General features: G+C 51.4%; 1 protein-coding gene across 1 annotated transcript in view; it reads right to left on the reverse strand.

Annotated features, from left to right (window-relative positions):
• LOC130108489 (sodium-coupled neutral amino acid transporter 3-like) overlaps window positions 1-19,200 on the reverse strand; it is an 84,158-nt gene that overhangs the window by 27,338 nt on the left and 37,620 nt on the right. Inside the window, exons 2-4 of the mRNA XM_056275441.1 lie at window positions 10,884-11,161; window positions 8,756-8,849; window positions 8,508-8,623 (exon numbers count right to left, since the gene is read on the reverse strand). Coding sequence (XP_056131416.1) covers window positions 8,508-8,623; window positions 8,756-8,849; window positions 10,884-11,020 — 347 coding nt within the window. The 5' untranslated portion in view covers window positions 11,021-11,161. The remainder of the gene's footprint in view (window positions 1-8,507; window positions 8,624-8,755; window positions 8,850-10,883; window positions 11,162-19,200) is intronic.

The following is a 19,200-nucleotide window of genomic DNA, read 5'->3' on the forward strand; positions in this document are numbered from 1 at the left end:
TTGTGTTTTTGGCAAGGGACACGCTCTAACTCCCCCCCCTCCTCTCTTTCTCTATTTGTCTTTTGCCATTTCCTTCTGTCCCGCTCCTCCCGTCTCGCTCATTCTCTTTCTCCCACTCGCCCTCCCTTAACTCAGATGGCAGAGAAGCAGATCGTTCACCCCAGCTTCAACTCACAGCCCTTTCACACGTTGTGTGTGTGTGTGTGTGTGTGTGTGTGTGTGTGTGTGTGTGTGTGTGTGTGTGTGTGTGTGTGTGTGTGTGTGTGTGTGTGTGTGTGTGTGCCTGGGCAGAGGAATGCGGGCCTGACTTGGAGTCCAGCAGTCAGTTAGTGAGATGGTAGTGGGAGGACAGATCTGCTGACCGTCCGTCACACAGATCGACACACTTGGTCACTCACTCCAACACCCCCCACCACCACCACCACCAACACCACCCCGCCATAGTCCTGCTCAGGCCGGGGCCAGCAATCCGCTCATGCCTCGGTACACGCCGAGGAAACTCACTAAACACTATATAATATTTCAGGCCACTGAGTGAGGGTACGAGATGGAGACTCTCATGGCGAGCTACAGATGTGTGATGACCCGATTCACGTTCTGGCCTTGGTTTCGATACAGCAAAGGTCGTCATCCTCGCCGCTGTCCTCCATTATACGCTGAGCCCAGCAAGTAAAGTTCAAAATGGACTGGGCACAGCTTCAACTGTCTCATCTCACCTCATCCGCTTCTCCGGGGTCGGGTCGTGGTGGCAGCGAGCTAAGTAGGGCACTTCAGACGTCCCTCTCCCCAGCAACGCCCTCCAGCTCCTCCTGCAGGATCCCAAGGCGTTCCCAGACCAGATTGGACATGTAGTCCCTCCGGCGAGTTCAGGGTCTACCCCGGGGTCTCCTCCCAGTTGGCCGTGCCTGGAAAACCTCCAAAGGAAGGCGCCCAGGAGGCATCCTAATCAGATGCCCGAACCACCCCAACTGGCTCCTTTCGGCATGAAGGAGCAGCGGCTCTACTCCAAGCTCCCTCCGGATGTCTGAGCTCCTCACCCTATATCTCTAAGGCTGAGCCCAGACACCCTACGGAGGAAACTCATTTCAGCCGCTTGTATCCGCGATCTCACCCTTTCGGTCACTACCCAAAGCTCATGACCATAGGTGAGGGTTGGAACGAAGACTGACTGGTGAACTGAGAGCTTTGCCTTCTGGCTCAGTTCCTTCTTCACCACAACGGTCCGGTACAACGTCCGCATTACTGCTGATGCTGCACCAATCCGCCTGTCAATCTCCCGCTCCATCCTACCCTCACCCGTGAACAAGACCCCGAGATACCTGAACTCCTTCAACTTGAGGCAACAACTCATCCCCAACCCGGAGGGAGCAGGCCACCATTTTCCGGTGGAGAACCATGGCCTCAGAAGTGGAGGTGCTGGCTCAACCAGCTCTTTATAAATCATAGACGCGCTCCTTGTTGGATGAAAAATCATTCAAAAAATTGGGGTATTTTTCACAGCAATAACACGCTGACATCTCTTCTTCGATGAACATGCTCATGCACTTGAAGCAGCCCCACCAGTCAAGACGGCGTGGCTCCCTTCAGGACACACACTCGTGTACAATTAAGGCCGGACTGACAAGCGGTCGGATGGAGCGGACCGACGTGTCACGCCTCACAGAGATCTGCACAAGCCAGACCGGAGGACTGTGTCGCTAGATGAACCCTTCGTGGTTCATCTTTACAGGCGGCGTTGTTCTCCCACTAGTCGACTGGGTCAGTACAGGCAACGGTACCAGCCTGCCTAGCTGCCTAACCCAAACACCAAGAGAGGCCATGTCTTCTTTCCTCGTTCATTTGCAGCAGTATCCATTAATGTGCCGTTGTTTCTGGATTTTCCCCAATTGTACCCGGTCAATTACCCCACTCCTCCGAGCCGCCCTGGTCACTGCTCCGCCCCCTCTGCCGATCCAGGGAGGGCTGCAGACTACCACATGCCTCCTCCCATACATGTGGAGTCGCCAGCCACTTCTTTTCACCTGACAGTGAGGAGTTTCGCCAGGGGGATGTAGTGCGTGGGAGGATCACGCTATTCCCCCCCAATTCCCCATCCCCCCCGAACAGACGCCCCCTACCGACCAGAGGAGGCGCTAGTGCAGCGACCTGGACACATACTCACATCCGGCTTCCCACTCGCAGACACGGCCAATTGTGTCTGTAGGGATGCCCGACCAAGCCGGAGGTAACACGGGGATTCGAACCGCCGAACCCCGTGTTGGTAGGTAACGGAATAGACCGTTACGCTGCCCGGACGCCCACGTGTCATTGTTTTTCTCTCTATGTTGTAAAAGGCAATGACTCCTCTCCTTGAAGTCTTCTCTGTCCCCTTTTGAATCAGTGTCCTGGATCAGATTCAGGATGATACTGTAGACTGGCAGAAGAAAAAAACAAGAAGCGGGGGAAAAGAGCGAGGCGGGTACCACCCTCTAGGTTTCTGTGGGTTATAAAGAAAACGGCTTCCACTTGCCTCTGACCCTGACTTCCTGTCTGGGAGAGTGCTCACCGCACATCTTCCAGCAAAATACAGCTGAACCAGGTGCTTCTCAGCCCGAGCACAGCAAACCGGTCAGAGGACAACAGGGGCCGGAACACGCCGATACATCACAGCCTTGAGTTGTGCAAACAGACTACCGTTTCCTCGTGTCCTGGCTTTCTGTCTCTGCACAGCTCGGGCAGCCGTGCTACGTTGCATGCAAAGGTGCAGATGTGCACAGGAACTGATTGTGGACTTCAGGAAGAGAGGGGGCAGGCTGGACCCCATCACCATCAACGGGACTGCTGTAGAGAGGGTTAAGAGCTTCAAGTTCCTCGGTGTCCACATTACCGAGGACCTCGCCTGGGGTGAACACACCAGCCATGTGGTGGAAAAGGCACACCAGCGCCTCTTTCACCTCAGGCGACTGAAGAAGCTCGGCACGGGGCCCAGGATTCTACGGGCCTTCTACAGAGGCATAACCGAGAGCGTCCTGACTGGAGCGTCCTGACTGGCATGGGAACTGTACTGCCTACAACCGCAAAGACACTAAGCCTGGTGCCGGACTGACTGGTACTGACCTATGGTCTTCAGCGGATCATCAGTTTACACACACACACACGAGGCACCTTACATACACCACACACTATTTATTATTATTACTGCTTTTTTGTTCTGTTTTGTTGTTTTATTGCTATTGTTGCTGTAGTGGTAGCACGGTGGCGCAGTGTTTAGCGCAGTCACCTCACAGCAAGAAGGTCCTGGGTTCGAGTCCTGGGGTAGTCCAACCTGGTGGTGCATGGGTTTCCTCTCACAGTCCAAAGACATGTAGGTCAGGTGAATCGGCCGTACTAAATTGTCCCTAGGTGTGAATGTGTGTCGGCCCTGTGATGGTCTGGCAGCTTGTCCAGCGTGTCTTCCTGCCTGCCACCCAATGACTGCTGGGACAGGCTCCAGCATCCCCACGACCCTGAGTAGGATAAGCGGTTTGGATAAAGGACAGATGTTGCTGCAGTGTTGAGGAGCCGAAACACAAGAATTTTACTCTCTTGTACTTTTATAATGAGACGTAACAAATAAAGATTCTTGTGTCTTGAGAGGGGGCGCTATGGAGCTTGAGGGACATAACTTTGCATCTAAAGGAGGCTGCGTAAACGCAGTGCATGCAAACTGCAGTGTTCATCGCATCGCGAGCAGCCTAGATTAGTTTCATGCCCAGCGCAGGTGTCAGCGACCCTGTTTACACTTGGTTTTAAAAAGCGTTCTGGGAGACCGGATCACAAGTGGACAGCGAGACACATCGCCGTTTACACCTGTGTCTCCCATGCATCTTCAAATGCGTCCTGCTGACCACTTGTGAGCAGATTTCGTTACTCCAAAGAAGAAAAAGAAGAAGAAGAAGTCCTTGTCGGGGACGCATCAGGACGCATTAGCGTTTACACTACAACAGATATGTGGTCAGATGCGTCCCAGACCACCTCGGCACGTGGTTTGAGTAACCGGTTCACGAAACGTTTTGGCGGTCGTTTACACTTGTATTTAGTGCCGTCCACTTGTGATCCCATCACAAAAACCCAAAACAAAACGCATATTAAAGCCAAGTATGAACGGGGCCAGAGACAGCGGAGTACAGTGACGCTCCAGGCAGCCCAGACAGCAGACAGCTTGAGAGACGGCAGTCACACCTCTCAGCTCAGAGTAAGGAGCTTTCTGTCCGGATAGAAAATCCTCCATAGACGCCTGCCAAGGGAAGGAGTTCAACAAGCGCTGCGTGATATTTTAGTAGGTCACGGATGTCTAACGTTTAAACTGGCTCAGCGTTTCTTCCGTGGGGGGGGGCTCGGGTCTGGAATATCCACATACAGAAATGTTATCTAATAATACAGCCTGGTGAGGAAAACGAAAAACAAAGAAAGTACTCATGACCTAAAAAGGGGAGGAAATCAACGGGTATTACACCCCGTCTGCGAAAACACCGGGGTTAAAAAAAGCCGTGGCATAAATACAAATATTCGGAACATTTGTGCACCCCTCGCTGGAGCGCTGCTGTCGTAAGCTCATCCGCCGGCCCCTTTTCTCAAAGAAGCCTGCACGAGGGGGGTGTGAGGTTTCTCATGGAAGGAGTATTATGAAGGCTCACGGCCACAGGCCCGGAGGGACTCACAGAGCCACCCTCGGTGCCAGCCGACCTCACAACGCCACACCACACAACACAACACAACACTGCACAACACAACACAACACAACACAACACAACACAGCACAGCACAACACAACACAACACAACACAACACTAACGACGCGAGGTGCAGAAACAGCACCAGGACGAGAGTCAAGTGGTGATGTCGCCTGTGCCGTCTGGTGAGAGCACCTTCTGGAAACATCAGCCTGATTTTTCTTTCTTTTTGTGGTTAGGACGGCCGCCTCACAGCAAGGAGGTCTTGGGTTCGAGCCCCGGGGTCGTCCAACCTTGGGAGTCGTCCCGGGTTGTCCTCTTTTTTCTCCCCAATTGTATCCGGCCAATTACCCCACTCCTCCGAGCCGTCCCGGTCGCTGCTCCACCCCCTCTGCCCATCCGGGGAGGGCTGCAGACTACCGCACGCCTCCTCCCATACATGTGGAGTCACCAGCCGCTTCTTTTCACCTGACAGTGAGGAGTTTCGCCAGGGGGACGTAGCGCGTGGGAGGATCACGCTATACCCCCCAGCCCCCCCCTCCCAGAACAGGCGCCCCGACCAATCAGAAGAGGCGCTAGTGCAGCGACCAGGACACATACCCACATCCGGCTTTCCACCCGCAGACACGGCCCATTGTGTCTGGAGGGACGCCCGACCTGGCGATCCCCGTGTTGGTCGGCAATGGAATAGACTGCTACGCTACCCGGACCCCGGGTTGTCCTCTGTGTGGAGTTTGCATGTTCTCCCCGTGTGTGCGTGGGTTTCCTCCGGGTGCTCCGGTTTCCTCCCACAGCCCAAAGACATGTAGGTCAGGGGAATCGCATGTACTAAATTGTCCCTAGCTGTGAATGTGTGTCTTGGTCCTGTGATGGCCTTGTGGCCTGTCCAGGGTGTCTCCCCGCCTGCCGCCCAATGACTGCTGGGATAGGCTCCAGCATCCCCATGACCCTGAGAACAGGCTAAGCAGTTCGGATAATGGATGGACGGGTGGATATGCAGACAGAACAGCCTTACAGCTGGTAGACTGCTGAAGGGCTTGCGGGGGAGACAGTTGTTGATGGAGTAAAACGTGACGGTGTAAGAGCCCAGACACACCAAACCGACTAGCGGCGATGAAGGCCGACTGTTGCGTCGCCTCACGCCGCCTGCCGTCTGGGCCAAAAAGCTGGACTTGAACACACCCCAAAGACTACAGCCCATGGCCAACTAGCATGTAGGTTCTGCACTGAGTCACTAAGCTGAACAGCCAATCAGAGTGATCTCTCTCACCGAAAACCTGCTGATGGGTCCGACTAGTGCCGATGGTGCAGGACACACCGCAAAAACTAGGGTCACAGACGCTCACCGATGGCCCAACATTGTGGGCCTGGTGTTGCCAAGGCCCTAATGGCAGAAACTCAAATCAACCGTCTTACATAAAGTATTTGTCCTAGTTTGTGTACCTCAATTTTGCCAACACCCCACAGCTCATATCGCGTGTCATTGTGTTTTTGGGGTGACTCAGATCTTGCTGATAAATCTCTGCAACTGAAGGGAGGTATACATGTCAGATCTGCATCGTGAAATGCCAGAGGACGAATCCAGCGGCTGTGAGTCTACGACTCCCTCATCCTGACACGAGATGCCCCCGCTGAGGCTGTGTCTCCTGTTGAGGTGCTCATGCATCGTCTCACAGCAGAAAGTAGACTAAAGCGTGTGGGAACTCTATTTATTTTCAGCGTCTATCATTATAACCATCTTACTTTGACATTGCTAAGCTACGCCTGCATTAAGCTAATCTCAGGCCTGGCTTTCTGTTGATTGCCCTCATTCCACGAGGCCTGAAGAGAATTCATCTCAAACCCATTTACTCATCAAACAGTTCTGCTTTGCCTGATCTGTTGCTGTACTGTGCCGTGATGGTAAAGCTCTCACAGTAGTTAGCTGTAGTTCCCCAGCCTTGTGTTGGTCTAGTGGGTGTTCTGGCAGGGCTGCCCCAAACACCTCCATCTAAACACCTCCATCTAATCATCTAATCACCTCCATCTAAATACCTCCATCTAAACACCTCCATCTAATCATCTAATCACCTCCATCTAAACACCTCCATGTAATCATCGAATCACCTCCATCTAGACACCTCCATCTAATCACCTCCATCTAAACACCTCCATCTAATCATCTAATCACCTCCATCTAAACACCTCCATCTAATCATCTAATCACCTCCATCTAAAGACCTCCATGTAATCATCGAATCACCTCCATCTAATTACCTCCATCTAAACACCTCCATCTAATCATCTAATTACCTCCATCTAAACACCTCCATCTAATCATCTAATCACCTCCATCTAATCATCTAATCACCTCCATCTAAACACCTCCATCTAATCATCTAATCACCTCCATGTAATCATCGAATCACCTCCATCTAATTACCTCCATCTAAACACCTCCATCTAATCATCTAATCACCTCCATCTAAACATCTCCATCTAATCATCTAATCACTGCCATCTAATCATCTAATCACCTCCATCTAAACACCTCCATCTAATCAGCTAATCACCTCCATGTAATCATCGAATCACCTCCATCTAATCATCTCCATCTAAACACCTCTATCTAATCATCTAATCACCTCCATCTAAACACCTCCATCTAATCATCTAAACACCTCCATCTTATCACCGCCATCTAATCATCTAATCACCTCCATCTAAATACCTCCATCTAATCATCTAAACACCTCCATCTAATCACCTCCATCTAATCATCTAATCACCTCCATCTAAACACCTCCATGTAATCATCGAATCACCTCCATCTAGACACCTCCATCTAATCACCTCCATCTAAACACCTCCATGTAATCATCGAATCACCTCCATCTAGACACCTCCATCTAATCACCTCCATCTAAACACCTCCATCTAATCATCTAATCACCTCCATCTAAACACCTCCATCTAATCATCTAATCACCTCCATCTAAAGACCTCCATGTAATCATCGAATCACCTCCATCTAATTACCTCCATCTAAACACCTCCATCTAATCATCTAATTACCTCCATCTAAACACCTCCATCTAATCATCTAATCACCTCCATCTAATCATCTAATCACCTCCATCTAAACACCTCCATCTAATCATCTAATCACCTCCATGTAATCATCGAATCACCTCCATCTAATTACCTCCATCTAAACACCTCCATCTAATCATCTAATCACCTCCATCTAAACATCTCCATCTAATCATCTAATCACTGCCATCTAATCATCTAATCACCTCCATCTAAACACCTCCATCTAATCAGCTAATCACCTCCATGTAATCATCGAATCACCTCCATCTAATCATCTCCATCTAAACACCTCTATCTAATCATCTAATCACCTCCATCTAAACACCTCCATCTAATCATCTAAACACCTCCATCTTATCACCGCCATCTAATCATCTAATCACCTCCATCTAAATACCTCCATCTAATCATCTAAACACCTCCATCTAATCACCGTCATCTAATCATCTAATCACCTCCATCTAAATACCTCCATCTAAACACCTCCATTTAATCGTCTAATCACCACCGACAAATGTATGCTTTTCCAGCGTGAGGCAGAGCTCCAGTGGACCGATCGTAACGGAAATCAACTGAGTCAGGCAACATCTGTCTGGGAGACCCAATTTGGTTATAATCCTTACAAATTGCAATTACAGCCATTACAGACAGTTGTTATCAGTGATGACGTCATCAGACGTCAGCGCCACGCATTCTCTTCTCCTCTCCAATCATTAATTCATTCATATATGGGCAACTCACAAAAATAGGATGACCCCGGTGTTGGCCATGGCATACGCCAGTCCCAGAATTCCACTTCCCATGATGGCGTTTCCCAAGTTGAACACTGACATCCCAAAGGAGGTCTTCCCCTCAAACTGGTGCCATTGAAAAAGGGAAAAAAAATATGGAGAGAGATATGGAGAGCAAGATTAGAAGCTGAAGGATCACACGCACTTTCACATGAATGCTGTACTTGGGAATACTCCCCTGGCCTTGTCCGAACTCACGTCTGTAAAGCGCGTGGTCTTCTTGCCCTCCATGCTTGATAGGAACTCCTGGCTGTCTGCACGGTTGGCCTCCGTGTCCTGGCTCCTGTGGGAACTCACAGGGGGAAAAGCACCGGCATAAGAACACGTCGTAATGACGCAACGTGGCACAGCCGCTCGAGGACACGGGCGACTTGCGTCACAAGTGACATGCTTCTTTTTTCTATAAGACAGATTTAAACATCATGTCGCTTCTGCGTCCGCTGGCACTCGTTTCTGCTCATGTGGTCAGGTGACAAAAAAAATCAAAAAGCAAGAGCATGCTAAATTTGAAACCTACTCTTGGCTCATCAATTCTTTCTTTTTTTTTACCCCCCCCCTTTTCTCCCCAATTGTACTTGGTGGCCAATTACCCCACTCTTCTGAGCCGTCCCGGTCTCTGCTCCACCTCCTCTGCCGATCCGGGGAGGGCTGCAGACTACCACATGCCTCCTCTGGAGTCACCAGCCGCTTCTTTTCACCTGACAGTGAGGAGTTTCACCAGGGGGACGTAACGTGTGGGAGGATCACGCTGTTCCCCCCAGTTCCCTCCTCCACCACCACCACCCCCCCGACCAGAGGAGGCTCTAGTGCAGCGACCAGGACACACACCCACATCCGGCTTTCCACCCGCAGACACGGCCAATTGTGTCTGTAGGGACGCCCGACCAAGCCGGAGGTAACACGGGGATTCGAACTGGCGATCCCCCGTGTTGGTAGGCAACAGGGATCATCAGTTCTTACCTACCTCTCATTCTGTTCATTATTGGGCACAATTTCTCTACAAAGTGGTGCAGAGAGTCGCCATCCATCATCCAGCGACAGCACAAGAAAAGGAGAAACAACACGCTCAGTCATGCTGCGATAACTAGGAGAAACTTTAGGGTCGAAATCTGCTGAACCTATTTGTCATCCGTATCCCAGAGAGCTACATTTAAATAGAATCAGCATCTGTCATGTAGCGGTACTCAACGGAAACATACCGCAGAACCGGAGACAGGACTATTAAATCAGCCTTGCTGTTACCGTGTTGTTTCTTCAAATGTCTTTTGGTGTGGTCTTGATGTGCGCTCAATAATCCAGGTAACAAAATCAAAGAAGGTTAAATCGGTTCATCTGGATACAATGCTTATTAGTAAGACACCAAAAGACATCAAAGCAGGTTAAATCGGTTCATCTGGATACAACGTTTATTGACAGATACATTTCATCACTCAACTAAGTGACATCTTCAAAGACGGTTGAATCAGTTCAACTGGATACAATGTTTATTAGTAAGACACCAAAAGACATCAAAGAAGGTTAAATCAGTTCATCTGGATACAATGTTTATTGACAGATACATTTCATCACTCAACTAAGTGACAGGTTTTATCCAGTTGAACTGATTCAACCTTCTTTGATGTATTTTGGTGTCTTACTAATAAACATTGTATCCAGATGAACTGATTCAACCTTCTTTGATGTCTTTTTGTGTCTTACTACCTCTATGCCTTTCCCATTCCCCCATCACAACCCCCTCCACCCCTCACACAGATAACCTTTTACTAAACGAACGCTTTGGCTTTGGCTGAACTGCACTGGGCTGTACGGGGATACGCTGTAGGACAGGTCATCTTGCTTCCCGTGTCTTTTACTTCCACGCTGAGGGAGAGAACCTCTCGATCGCGAGCTACGCGACACCGGTTTCCCTTTGTGTGCCGTTAACAGCTAACAGTTTGTGATGGGATGTGATGCACGCAAGGAGACACAACTCCCTCACTTAGTCGCAGGCCGCAGCACCGAGTCGACGCCAATAACCATTCTGCACGAGTGCTCCTGCAGTAAATGACACCTAAAGGAGGGCGCTCCTCAAAACTGTGATGCTTAACTAATCTGACAAAGTTGCAGACTCAGGGCTATCCTGCAAATCAGTGCAAGTAATGATGCAAAAGAGGGTTCAAATGTTTCACCTAAGGAAAGGCTTTCAGTCAATATCAGCACAACTGCCCATCTTCTAGTCGGTATACTGTACAACACAATTAGGCTCTTACATGGAAAGTACTCCCTAGGGTGTTGTCCTAAGGAAAGGTTCAGATTAATGATGCTGCAGTAATGGCAGTGTACCTACTTCTCAGTGTCCTCTGTGGAATGCGTTTTGGCCGATGCCGTGGTCTCATCCCCCGGCTCCGGGCCCTTCCCATTGGGGATGGTGTTCTCCTCGGGAGAGGCGGTTTCCACGGACTCGGAGGGTTTCTCCTCGTTCATCTTCACTCTGAGGCCGTGGTGTGTACAGTATATGATATCAATGGAAATATATGAACGAGGGGTGTTAGAAAAGTGGTCAGAAGATGAGGCTGCTCGTGTTGTGCCGAAGTTTGTGGAGTGAGCGAGTTTTCCTTGGGAGACCTGCGGGGCAGAAAAGACAAGGGGCAGTTAGTAAAAGAGGGTAACGTGAGTAATTTCTCATGTAACTGCAGTTGGTCAGGGAGAGCTGGGTAAGAAAAGGAAAACAGATCGCGAGTGTGAATCATACTGATGTGCTCACCGCATATGAACAGTTGGCACAGAGCTCGGCTCAGTCCACCACCGGGCTGAGCCGCACATAAACACTCGCTGTCCAAAGAAGGTTCACGCAGTTTATGGTGAGCTGGACTTCCTCTAGACCAGTGTTTCTCAACCCAGTCCTCAAGGAACCCCTATCCTGCATATTTTCTTTGCAACCCTGAATAGGTACCTGTTTGTAGTTATTCAACCAATCAGCAATGAATTTTGTCAGACGTTGCACAGCTTGCATAATTAAGTGCTGCGAGATGATTGGTTGAGTAAGTACAAGCAGGGCTCCCTATGCAGGGTTACAATGAAAATCTGCAGGATAGGGGTTCCTTGAGGACTGGGTTGAGAAACATTGCTCTAGACTACTAGAGAAGCAGATTTACTTTGATCAGCTCTCGAAAGTCAAAATACACAAGCTGCAAAACCCATAAAAGCAGTGTAGAAAGATGTAGCATCGCAGAAATTGACCATAAGTCTGAAAATCTATGTTCAGATATTAAGCATAATTGTAGCTGGAAGTTATGTGACCCCCCCCCTCCTTTTTTCCCCCAATTGTACTTGGCCAATTACCCCACTCTTCCGAGCCGTCCCGGTCGCTGCTCCACCCCCTCTGCCGGTCCGGGGAGGGCTGCAGACTACCACATGCCTCCTCCCATACATGTGGAGTCGCCAGCCGCTTCTTTTCACCTGACAGTGAGGAGTTTCACCAGGGGGACGTAGCGCGTGGGAGGATCACGCTATTCCCCCCCAGCACCCCCCCCCCCCGCCGAACAGACGCCTCGACCGACCAGAGGAGGCGCTAGTGCAGCGACCAGGACACCATATCCACATCCGGCTTCCCACCCGCAGACACGGCCAATTGTGTCTGTAGGGATGCCCGACCAAGCCGGAGGCAACACAGGGATTCGAACCGGCGATCCCCCGTGTTGGTAATTAACGGAATAGCCTGCCACCCGGACGTCCCTGTAATTATTTTATTTGCAGAAAAAAAAAGCAAGAATGCAAAAGGAAAAATATTCAAGTGTTTGATAATAATAATAATGTAGAGTCGTGTTGAGATCGATGATGGAAGCCACCCGAGGTGACGAAACAAGCCCCCCTTTAAAGCCCGGGGGGCACGTGACTGGGTTGAACAGCACTTAGATGTGAATGACAACAGAGGCTGTGATGACAGGAAGCAGCGAGGCTGCAGGATCTCACACCAGGTTGTGATTCATGCCACCTTTACAAGACCCAAGGCAGCGTCGCAACAACTGTGAAAGTGATGACGTCACGAGGTTTTAATTACGCTAAAGACATCTGAAACTGGAATTTCTTGGCCGAAGACCCGAGAAGCAACGCATCACCCGAAGTGGCACCCTCGCAGATCTCCAGCGTGTGTTGCATTACTATCGGCTGCATGTCCGCCATATCTGATGCTTCTCCGGCTGAGAGGAAGGTCTGCCTCCTCCTCTCTGGTGGACCGGTCGCTGCTGGCTGGAGTAAAATGTGTTTCCATCCGCGCGAATCTTGGAATTTTTTCCGGGAATGTTGCGGCTGTCAGCTAGTTTTTTCTTCTTCTGTGTTGCTGCAAATGCAAGGGCTCTCGTCAGCGGGCAGTATGCTGACTAATCCCTGTGTGACGGAAGACGGCGTCTCAACAGACATTTATTCAGGTGTAAATCCTCCAAGATTGCCTCTTCAGAACAAAACGTCAGTCAGTCAAAGTGGAGTAAAGTTAAAGAGGCGCCGTTTCCAAGGCGTGGGGGGGGGATGCCTCGCCTAATTGACATATCAGCCGACAGGTAGTTGCCAGTGCTCCCTTTGTGCAGAAAGCACATGGCTAACTGTGGCATCCAAAGCTTTGTGAAGGCTCCTCTTCACTGGGCCCCTACATCCTGGCTGCCTCACAGTGGTTTCTTAGCCGCCCTGCTGGTGCGTAGGAGGCCTGAAAGTCCTCTGCATGCCGTCTAGCGAGGCTCCATATCTGGCCGGCCCTCAAAGATCTCATTTGCTATGCCATGTAAACAAAAGGTGAAGGGCGCAGAGGGGGGGGGGGCGCAAGTTTGAGGCTGTAAATGAGTTACACACACACAAATAGCAGGACCCCCACATGTTCATGAAAGGAGCAGAACCAGCTATGACCAGCTAAAAACCAGTTCTAGCCCTGTTTGCGCCTCCATTTTTTTTTTCCCTGCCTGCCACATTTTCTCTCGGCCTCCTCTTTTATTGAGCAGGGCATCGGCACAGCGGCGATGCTCGGGGCTTTCTGTAGTACCACTCCTGGCAGCCGCTCAGCTGCCCTCTGCTCGCTCTGGCCTCTTCCGCTCCACGGCTCACCCTATTAAAATAGCCTCTTTTTTCGTAATATTATCTTCACTCGCCCAACCTTGTTTGAGGTGAATAAACCCCTGGTCTCCATATAGCGCTCCTTGTAGTCCGGTGTTGCCGACCACGTTGCTGCGAGCTTTAAGGCACGGCCAAGGCTCCTGGTGTCTAAGGGTAAAGCCAGGCAACGTGGCTGGGCAGCAAAGCACAGCGCACAATGGCGCATGTTGTGCGGTTTCCTGGGAACGAGCTGGAGAACAGTGGCACTATTGTGCCAAGCATCATTATACCACCGGGGGCCCCCTTGGCCGTGGTTCACTGGTCCACTCGAAGGACTGAAAAGGTATTTCATTGGGCCTTAATTGAAAAGACGCCACCTTGAATTCGGCAACTGCCAGTGTTCCCCATTCATGCACATTTGTAGCTTAGATGCCGAGGGTAGTGATGCCCAAGGCAGGGCAAGTCCCTGGACAGGACTGCGGTATTGAATCCCATGGCCCGCACATCATAAGGAGGCCGGGGTGGATCCGTCTGAGGGAGAAGTGCCATCCACGCAATATGTGAGTGACTGCGTGGAAGTTTGTCTCTTCGGTGGCCCCAAGCACAGACAGGAGCATTAACCATAACGTGCATGTCTTTTTGACGGCGGGGGAAACCGGAGCGCCCGGAGAAAACCCACCGCGGACACGGGGAGAAGATGCACACAGAGGACGGCCTGGGATGACCCCTGTAATACTCGTATGAGATAACATACTGAATTATCTTGAATTAGCTACTAGTATTTACATCAGGCCGCCCAATGGCTGCTGGGATAGGCTCCAGCATCCGCCGCGACCCTGAGAGCAGGATAAGCGGTTGGATAATGGATGGATGGATGGATGGATGGATGGGTGGATGGATGGATGGACGGCCCCAAGCAAGGAAGCTTCAAAAGAAGCTTACCTGACTGGACAGAATAGAGAGGCCCCTTCACTCATTCTGTTGGAACTGCCGGTCTGCATGGGCTAGCAGTTAGCTTAGCCTGCCCCGCTCCCGCGTCCTGTCAGACTACCCTCAGTGTTTCCTCCTCAGGTGCAGATCCAGTCAGGGCTGTGGTCCCTGGGCCCACAGGACGCAGCAGACCAGGCTCCCCCAGCCAATCCAACGGCTGCTCTCCCAGCCAGACACCTTCGACACCACCCCCCCACACTCTACCAAAAACACAGTCAAGGCTAGGCGAGGCCGCCGCCAGACTGCCCTCGGTGTTATCGGTACTGCCGGTCTGCATGGGCTGGCGCAGGACATCTTTGGAAATAGTTTGGGAGTGAAAACACACGCAGCCACCAAGGCTTCTTATTTCCTCTGTTGCAAAGCACAATGAGTTCAGTCCAGGTCAAGTTGAGCTGCACCATGAGCACCTGAGGATAAACAGAGAAGAGTGCTCGGTACGAAGCAGGGCGGCGTTGTGCCTGCAGGGATGCCGGTGCTGAGACGTATGGCTGGCCAGCAAGGTGGTGGGTATTGGCAACTAAATAAAGATAAACGGAGGTGGATATAACTACGGCATTGCTGCACGATTAGCTGCAGTTTGCCTGTGAGCACATGTCTAGAGAGTCCGGGTCCTGACAGCAGAGCTGAGCTCACATCCTCAGCCATCCTGCAGACACTATGTCATGCTGAACAACATGTGCAATTGTCTGCTCCGACAATCACCGCTTAGCTTCCATCCAATTTCCAAGACGGCCCCCAGAAGCATTGTTAAGGGAGCTTTGCCCCCGCTGTCTGTAGGTGGAGGCACAAGTGCGTCCACGCAATTACACCATACGCGTTTAAAAGCTGCATGCGGTTGTTTTTAAAGGACTCCACATAAATGACGACGTGAGGTTTGTTTTCCGCTGCAAACATTACAGAATGTGGAAACGCTGACAGAGAGAGACTCGCTCTAGCTCTCGCCCGGCCTGCTCGCTGCTGGCGACCACACCACGCTAACAGGCACGGCCTAAACACCAGTGCACCCCTGCCCGCCTGACAGGCAGCAGGGCTGGTCCCGGCTGTCCCCCCCCCCCCCCCCCCCGAGCTCCTAGCGAGCTGTCCGGTAAGGGTGACGACGCGTCCAAACGCCAACAAATAAACAACTTGCGCTGCGGTGCCTTTTGGTGGGAGTGTATCCCCCCCCCCCGTCCCCCCCGTCCCTTCACTGCAGGGGTGGAACCCGCCTTTATTCATGCCGTCCTCCAGACACCTCCATATGTCACCCCGGAGAACACAGGGTTCATGTGTGTGTGTGTGTGTGTGTGTGTGTGTGTGCTTGAGTGTGTGAGTGTGTGCTTGTGTTTGTGCGTGTGTGTATGTGTGTGCTTGTGCGTGTGTGCATGTGTGTGTTTTTGCATGTGTATGGTGTATGTGCATGTGTGTGTGTGTACATGCTTGTGTGTGCATGTCTATGTGCATGCACGTGTGTATGTGCACGTGCGTGCTTGTGCGTGTGTGCAAGTGCATGTGTGTGCATGTGTGTATGTGTGCGTGCATATATGTGCGTGCGTGCATGCGTGTGCATATGCGTGTGTGTGCTTGTGTGTACGTGCATGTGTGCGCATGTGTGTGTGTGTCTCAGCTCGTCAGCTCTGACGTAAGCGACCCTGCCGGAAGACGTCACTCCAGCAGAGGGGGTGCGCAGTTCCACCCGGAGGTCCTGCTGAACAGATGCCTGAGCCAGAGAGCTGTGTGTGTGTGTGTGTGTGTGTGTGTGTGTGTGTGTGTGTGTGTGCGTGTGCGTGTGCGTGTGTGTGCGTGTGTGTGAGGATTACTGCCCTCAGCGCTGCTGTCGCCGTGCCCTGCGTGTGTCGGTGTGTTTGATTATTCAGTGAACGAACTGCAGAGCGTAACACCGCCTCCACCATCCCCAGTCCACCGCGCGCTCCTCGGCCCGCGCGGGCGCTAAGCTTTATTAATGAAGTCCGCAGCGCAATTTCAGAGGACTCTAATCTGCTGCAGGGGCTCGTCCACTGTCATTAGCAGCTGGGACGCCGTCATGAAGCCTGCGTAACCTCAAATGCGGTCCCCCTAAAAGGCGCTTCCGCAGAGTCGCGCAGTCACACGGCTCGCTAAATATGCCACCCTGACAGTCTATACATCTGTATGTTGGCTACTAAAATGGCGGAGACCTGGTTATTACAGTATCTTTACTGGGGGGGGGGGCGACACTGAGCGTCCCAATAGCTCATCATCCCTCGCGGCGGATGAACAGGGAGCCGCTTCCTGCGGATTAACAGATTACGCGTTTGCACGATTTCTCTTGATGAGCAGCTAATAGAGAGGCGCGTCTCTTCCGCAGATCACACTGATCCAAAAAACATCTGGAGGGCCTCTCGCAGCACTTCTGAACCTCAGGATCAGAAGGACGGATCGGATTAGGGACTCCGTCTCCGTAGAGCAGAACCTGCCCACTCCTGCCCCTCCACACACTCTGGCCTCCATCCATCCGTCCGTTATCCGAACCGCTTATCCTGCTCTCTGGGTCGCGGGGATGCTGGAGCCTATCCCAGCAGCCGTTGGGCGGCAGGTGGGGAGACACCCTGGACAGGCCGCCAGGCCACCACAGGGTGCACACACAGAGAGAGAGAGAGAGAGAGAGAGAGAGAGAGAGAGAGAGAGAGAGAGAGAGAGAGAGAGAGAGAGAGAGAGAGAGAGAGAGAGCTGTATTTAAGCACCGCTGCTGCTACATGTGCCATTAAACACACAGCAGCTGCCTAAAATGAGAACGCCGAGCAAACATGACTGTGGTGGATGCAGCCCAACCACCATCTGTCTGTGCTCTGGTTCCTCACACACACACACATACACACACACACACACACACACACACACACACACACACGCGCGCGCGCGCGCGCAATATCATCAGAAGGGAATTGGGACACTTCTGTCAGGTGAATGAAATCTGGGAGACAGAGGCAAAGACTCAGGGTGAAATAGTTTGGGCTCAGCTGTGCATGAGCGAGGTGTCCTAGACAGCAAAGAATCTTCGGCCCAAATATGGCCCCCATCTGCAGGTATCTTACGGCCCACGTTTCACCTTGAACGACGGCGTTGACTCGGGGTGAGTGTAGCAGCCTCAATTCTGCCACATCTGGCCCACATAATATGTGCTGTAGCCCAAGTCAGGCCCGGCTTATGACATTTGGGCCACGTCTGGTCCACACAAGAGCTGCCAGTGCCGTAACTGAGCCGTAAGTACCAAAATCAACCAACCAATTAATCAATCAATCAATCAATCAAGTTACATGCTTTTCTAGCTGCAACAGCCACTCAAAGCACTTTACATTCATTCTGGCCCATAACATGTAGTGCAAGTGTGTAAGTGAAAGTGCCCCAGATTAGGCCAAGGTGTGTCTGCTGTCTGGGGTAGGCCTGCATCTGCTACAGCGGTGGTCATAAATCCAGCACAAGGTGTTTAGCGGTAAGCAGCTCCACGACGGAAGAGAAGCTTGCACCAGTATGCTGGATGATGTCAGCCTGTCCGTCTGTATTGTTGGAGGTTTGCTGGATTTGGAAGTTGGCACTTAAATCATCAGCCAGACTGCAGCTAAAAAGGCATCACCTACCATCCCATGTGAAGATTGCTGGACCTGCAGTACATTAATGTGCCTCCATACCTCGCTGAACTGACCGCTCGTTTGAGAGTGAAATTGGATTTCACTTACTAGAAATAAGTGAAATAATTCAACTTTGCCTGCTGACGTGTGATGATGTCCAACAATGGTTTGAGTTTGTAGAGAACATATTGAGAGACACTGCAGGGGATTTTTTTTATAGATGTAATAATAATAATACTGGAGGGTGTGCTCCAATTATCGGGGCATCACACTGCTCAGCCTACCTGGGAAAGTCTACTCTAGGGTGCTGGAAAGGAGGCTCTGACCGACTGTCGAACCTCGGATCCAGGAGGATCCTGGCCATGGAACAAGGGACCAACTCTTTACCCTTGCAGAAGTGCTGAGGGAGGCATGGGAGTTTGACCAGTCTACATGTGTTTTGTGGACTTGGAGAAGGCTTACGACCGTGTACCCCGGGGCACTCTGTGGGGGTGCTGCGGGAGTGTGGGGTCCCGGAGCAGTTGCTACAAGCCATCCGGTCCTTGTAGAACCAAAGTGGGAGCTTTGTGCCGCATTCTCGGCACAAAGTCAAACACGTTTTCGATGAGTGTCGGACTCTGCCAAGGTTGTCCCTTGTCACCAGTTCTGTTTGTGATATTCATGGACAGGATCTCAAGGTGCAGCCAAGGTGAGGAGTGTGTCCGTTTTGGGAACCTCAGAATTGCCTCTCTGCTCTTCACAGATGATGTGGTTTTGTTGGCTTCATCAGAACGCCACCTCCAGCGCGCACTGGGTCAGTTTGCAGCTGAGTGTGAAATGGCCGGGATGAGAGTCAGCACCTCCAAGTCTGAGGCCATGGTTCTCTACCAGAAAATGGTGGATTGCTCCCCCCGGGTTAGGGATGAGTTGTTGCCTCAAGTGAAGGAGTTCAAGTATCTCGGGATCTTGTTCAAGAGCGAGGGTAGGGTGGAGCGGGAGATTGACAGGCGGATTGGTGCAACATCAGCAGTA

Source organism: Lampris incognitus, chromosome 2 (genome assembly GCF_029633865.1).
Source record: "Lampris incognitus isolate fLamInc1 chromosome 2, fLamInc1.hap2, whole genome shotgun sequence".
NCBI lineage: Eukaryota > Metazoa > Chordata > Actinopteri > Lampriformes > Lampridae > Lampris > Lampris incognitus.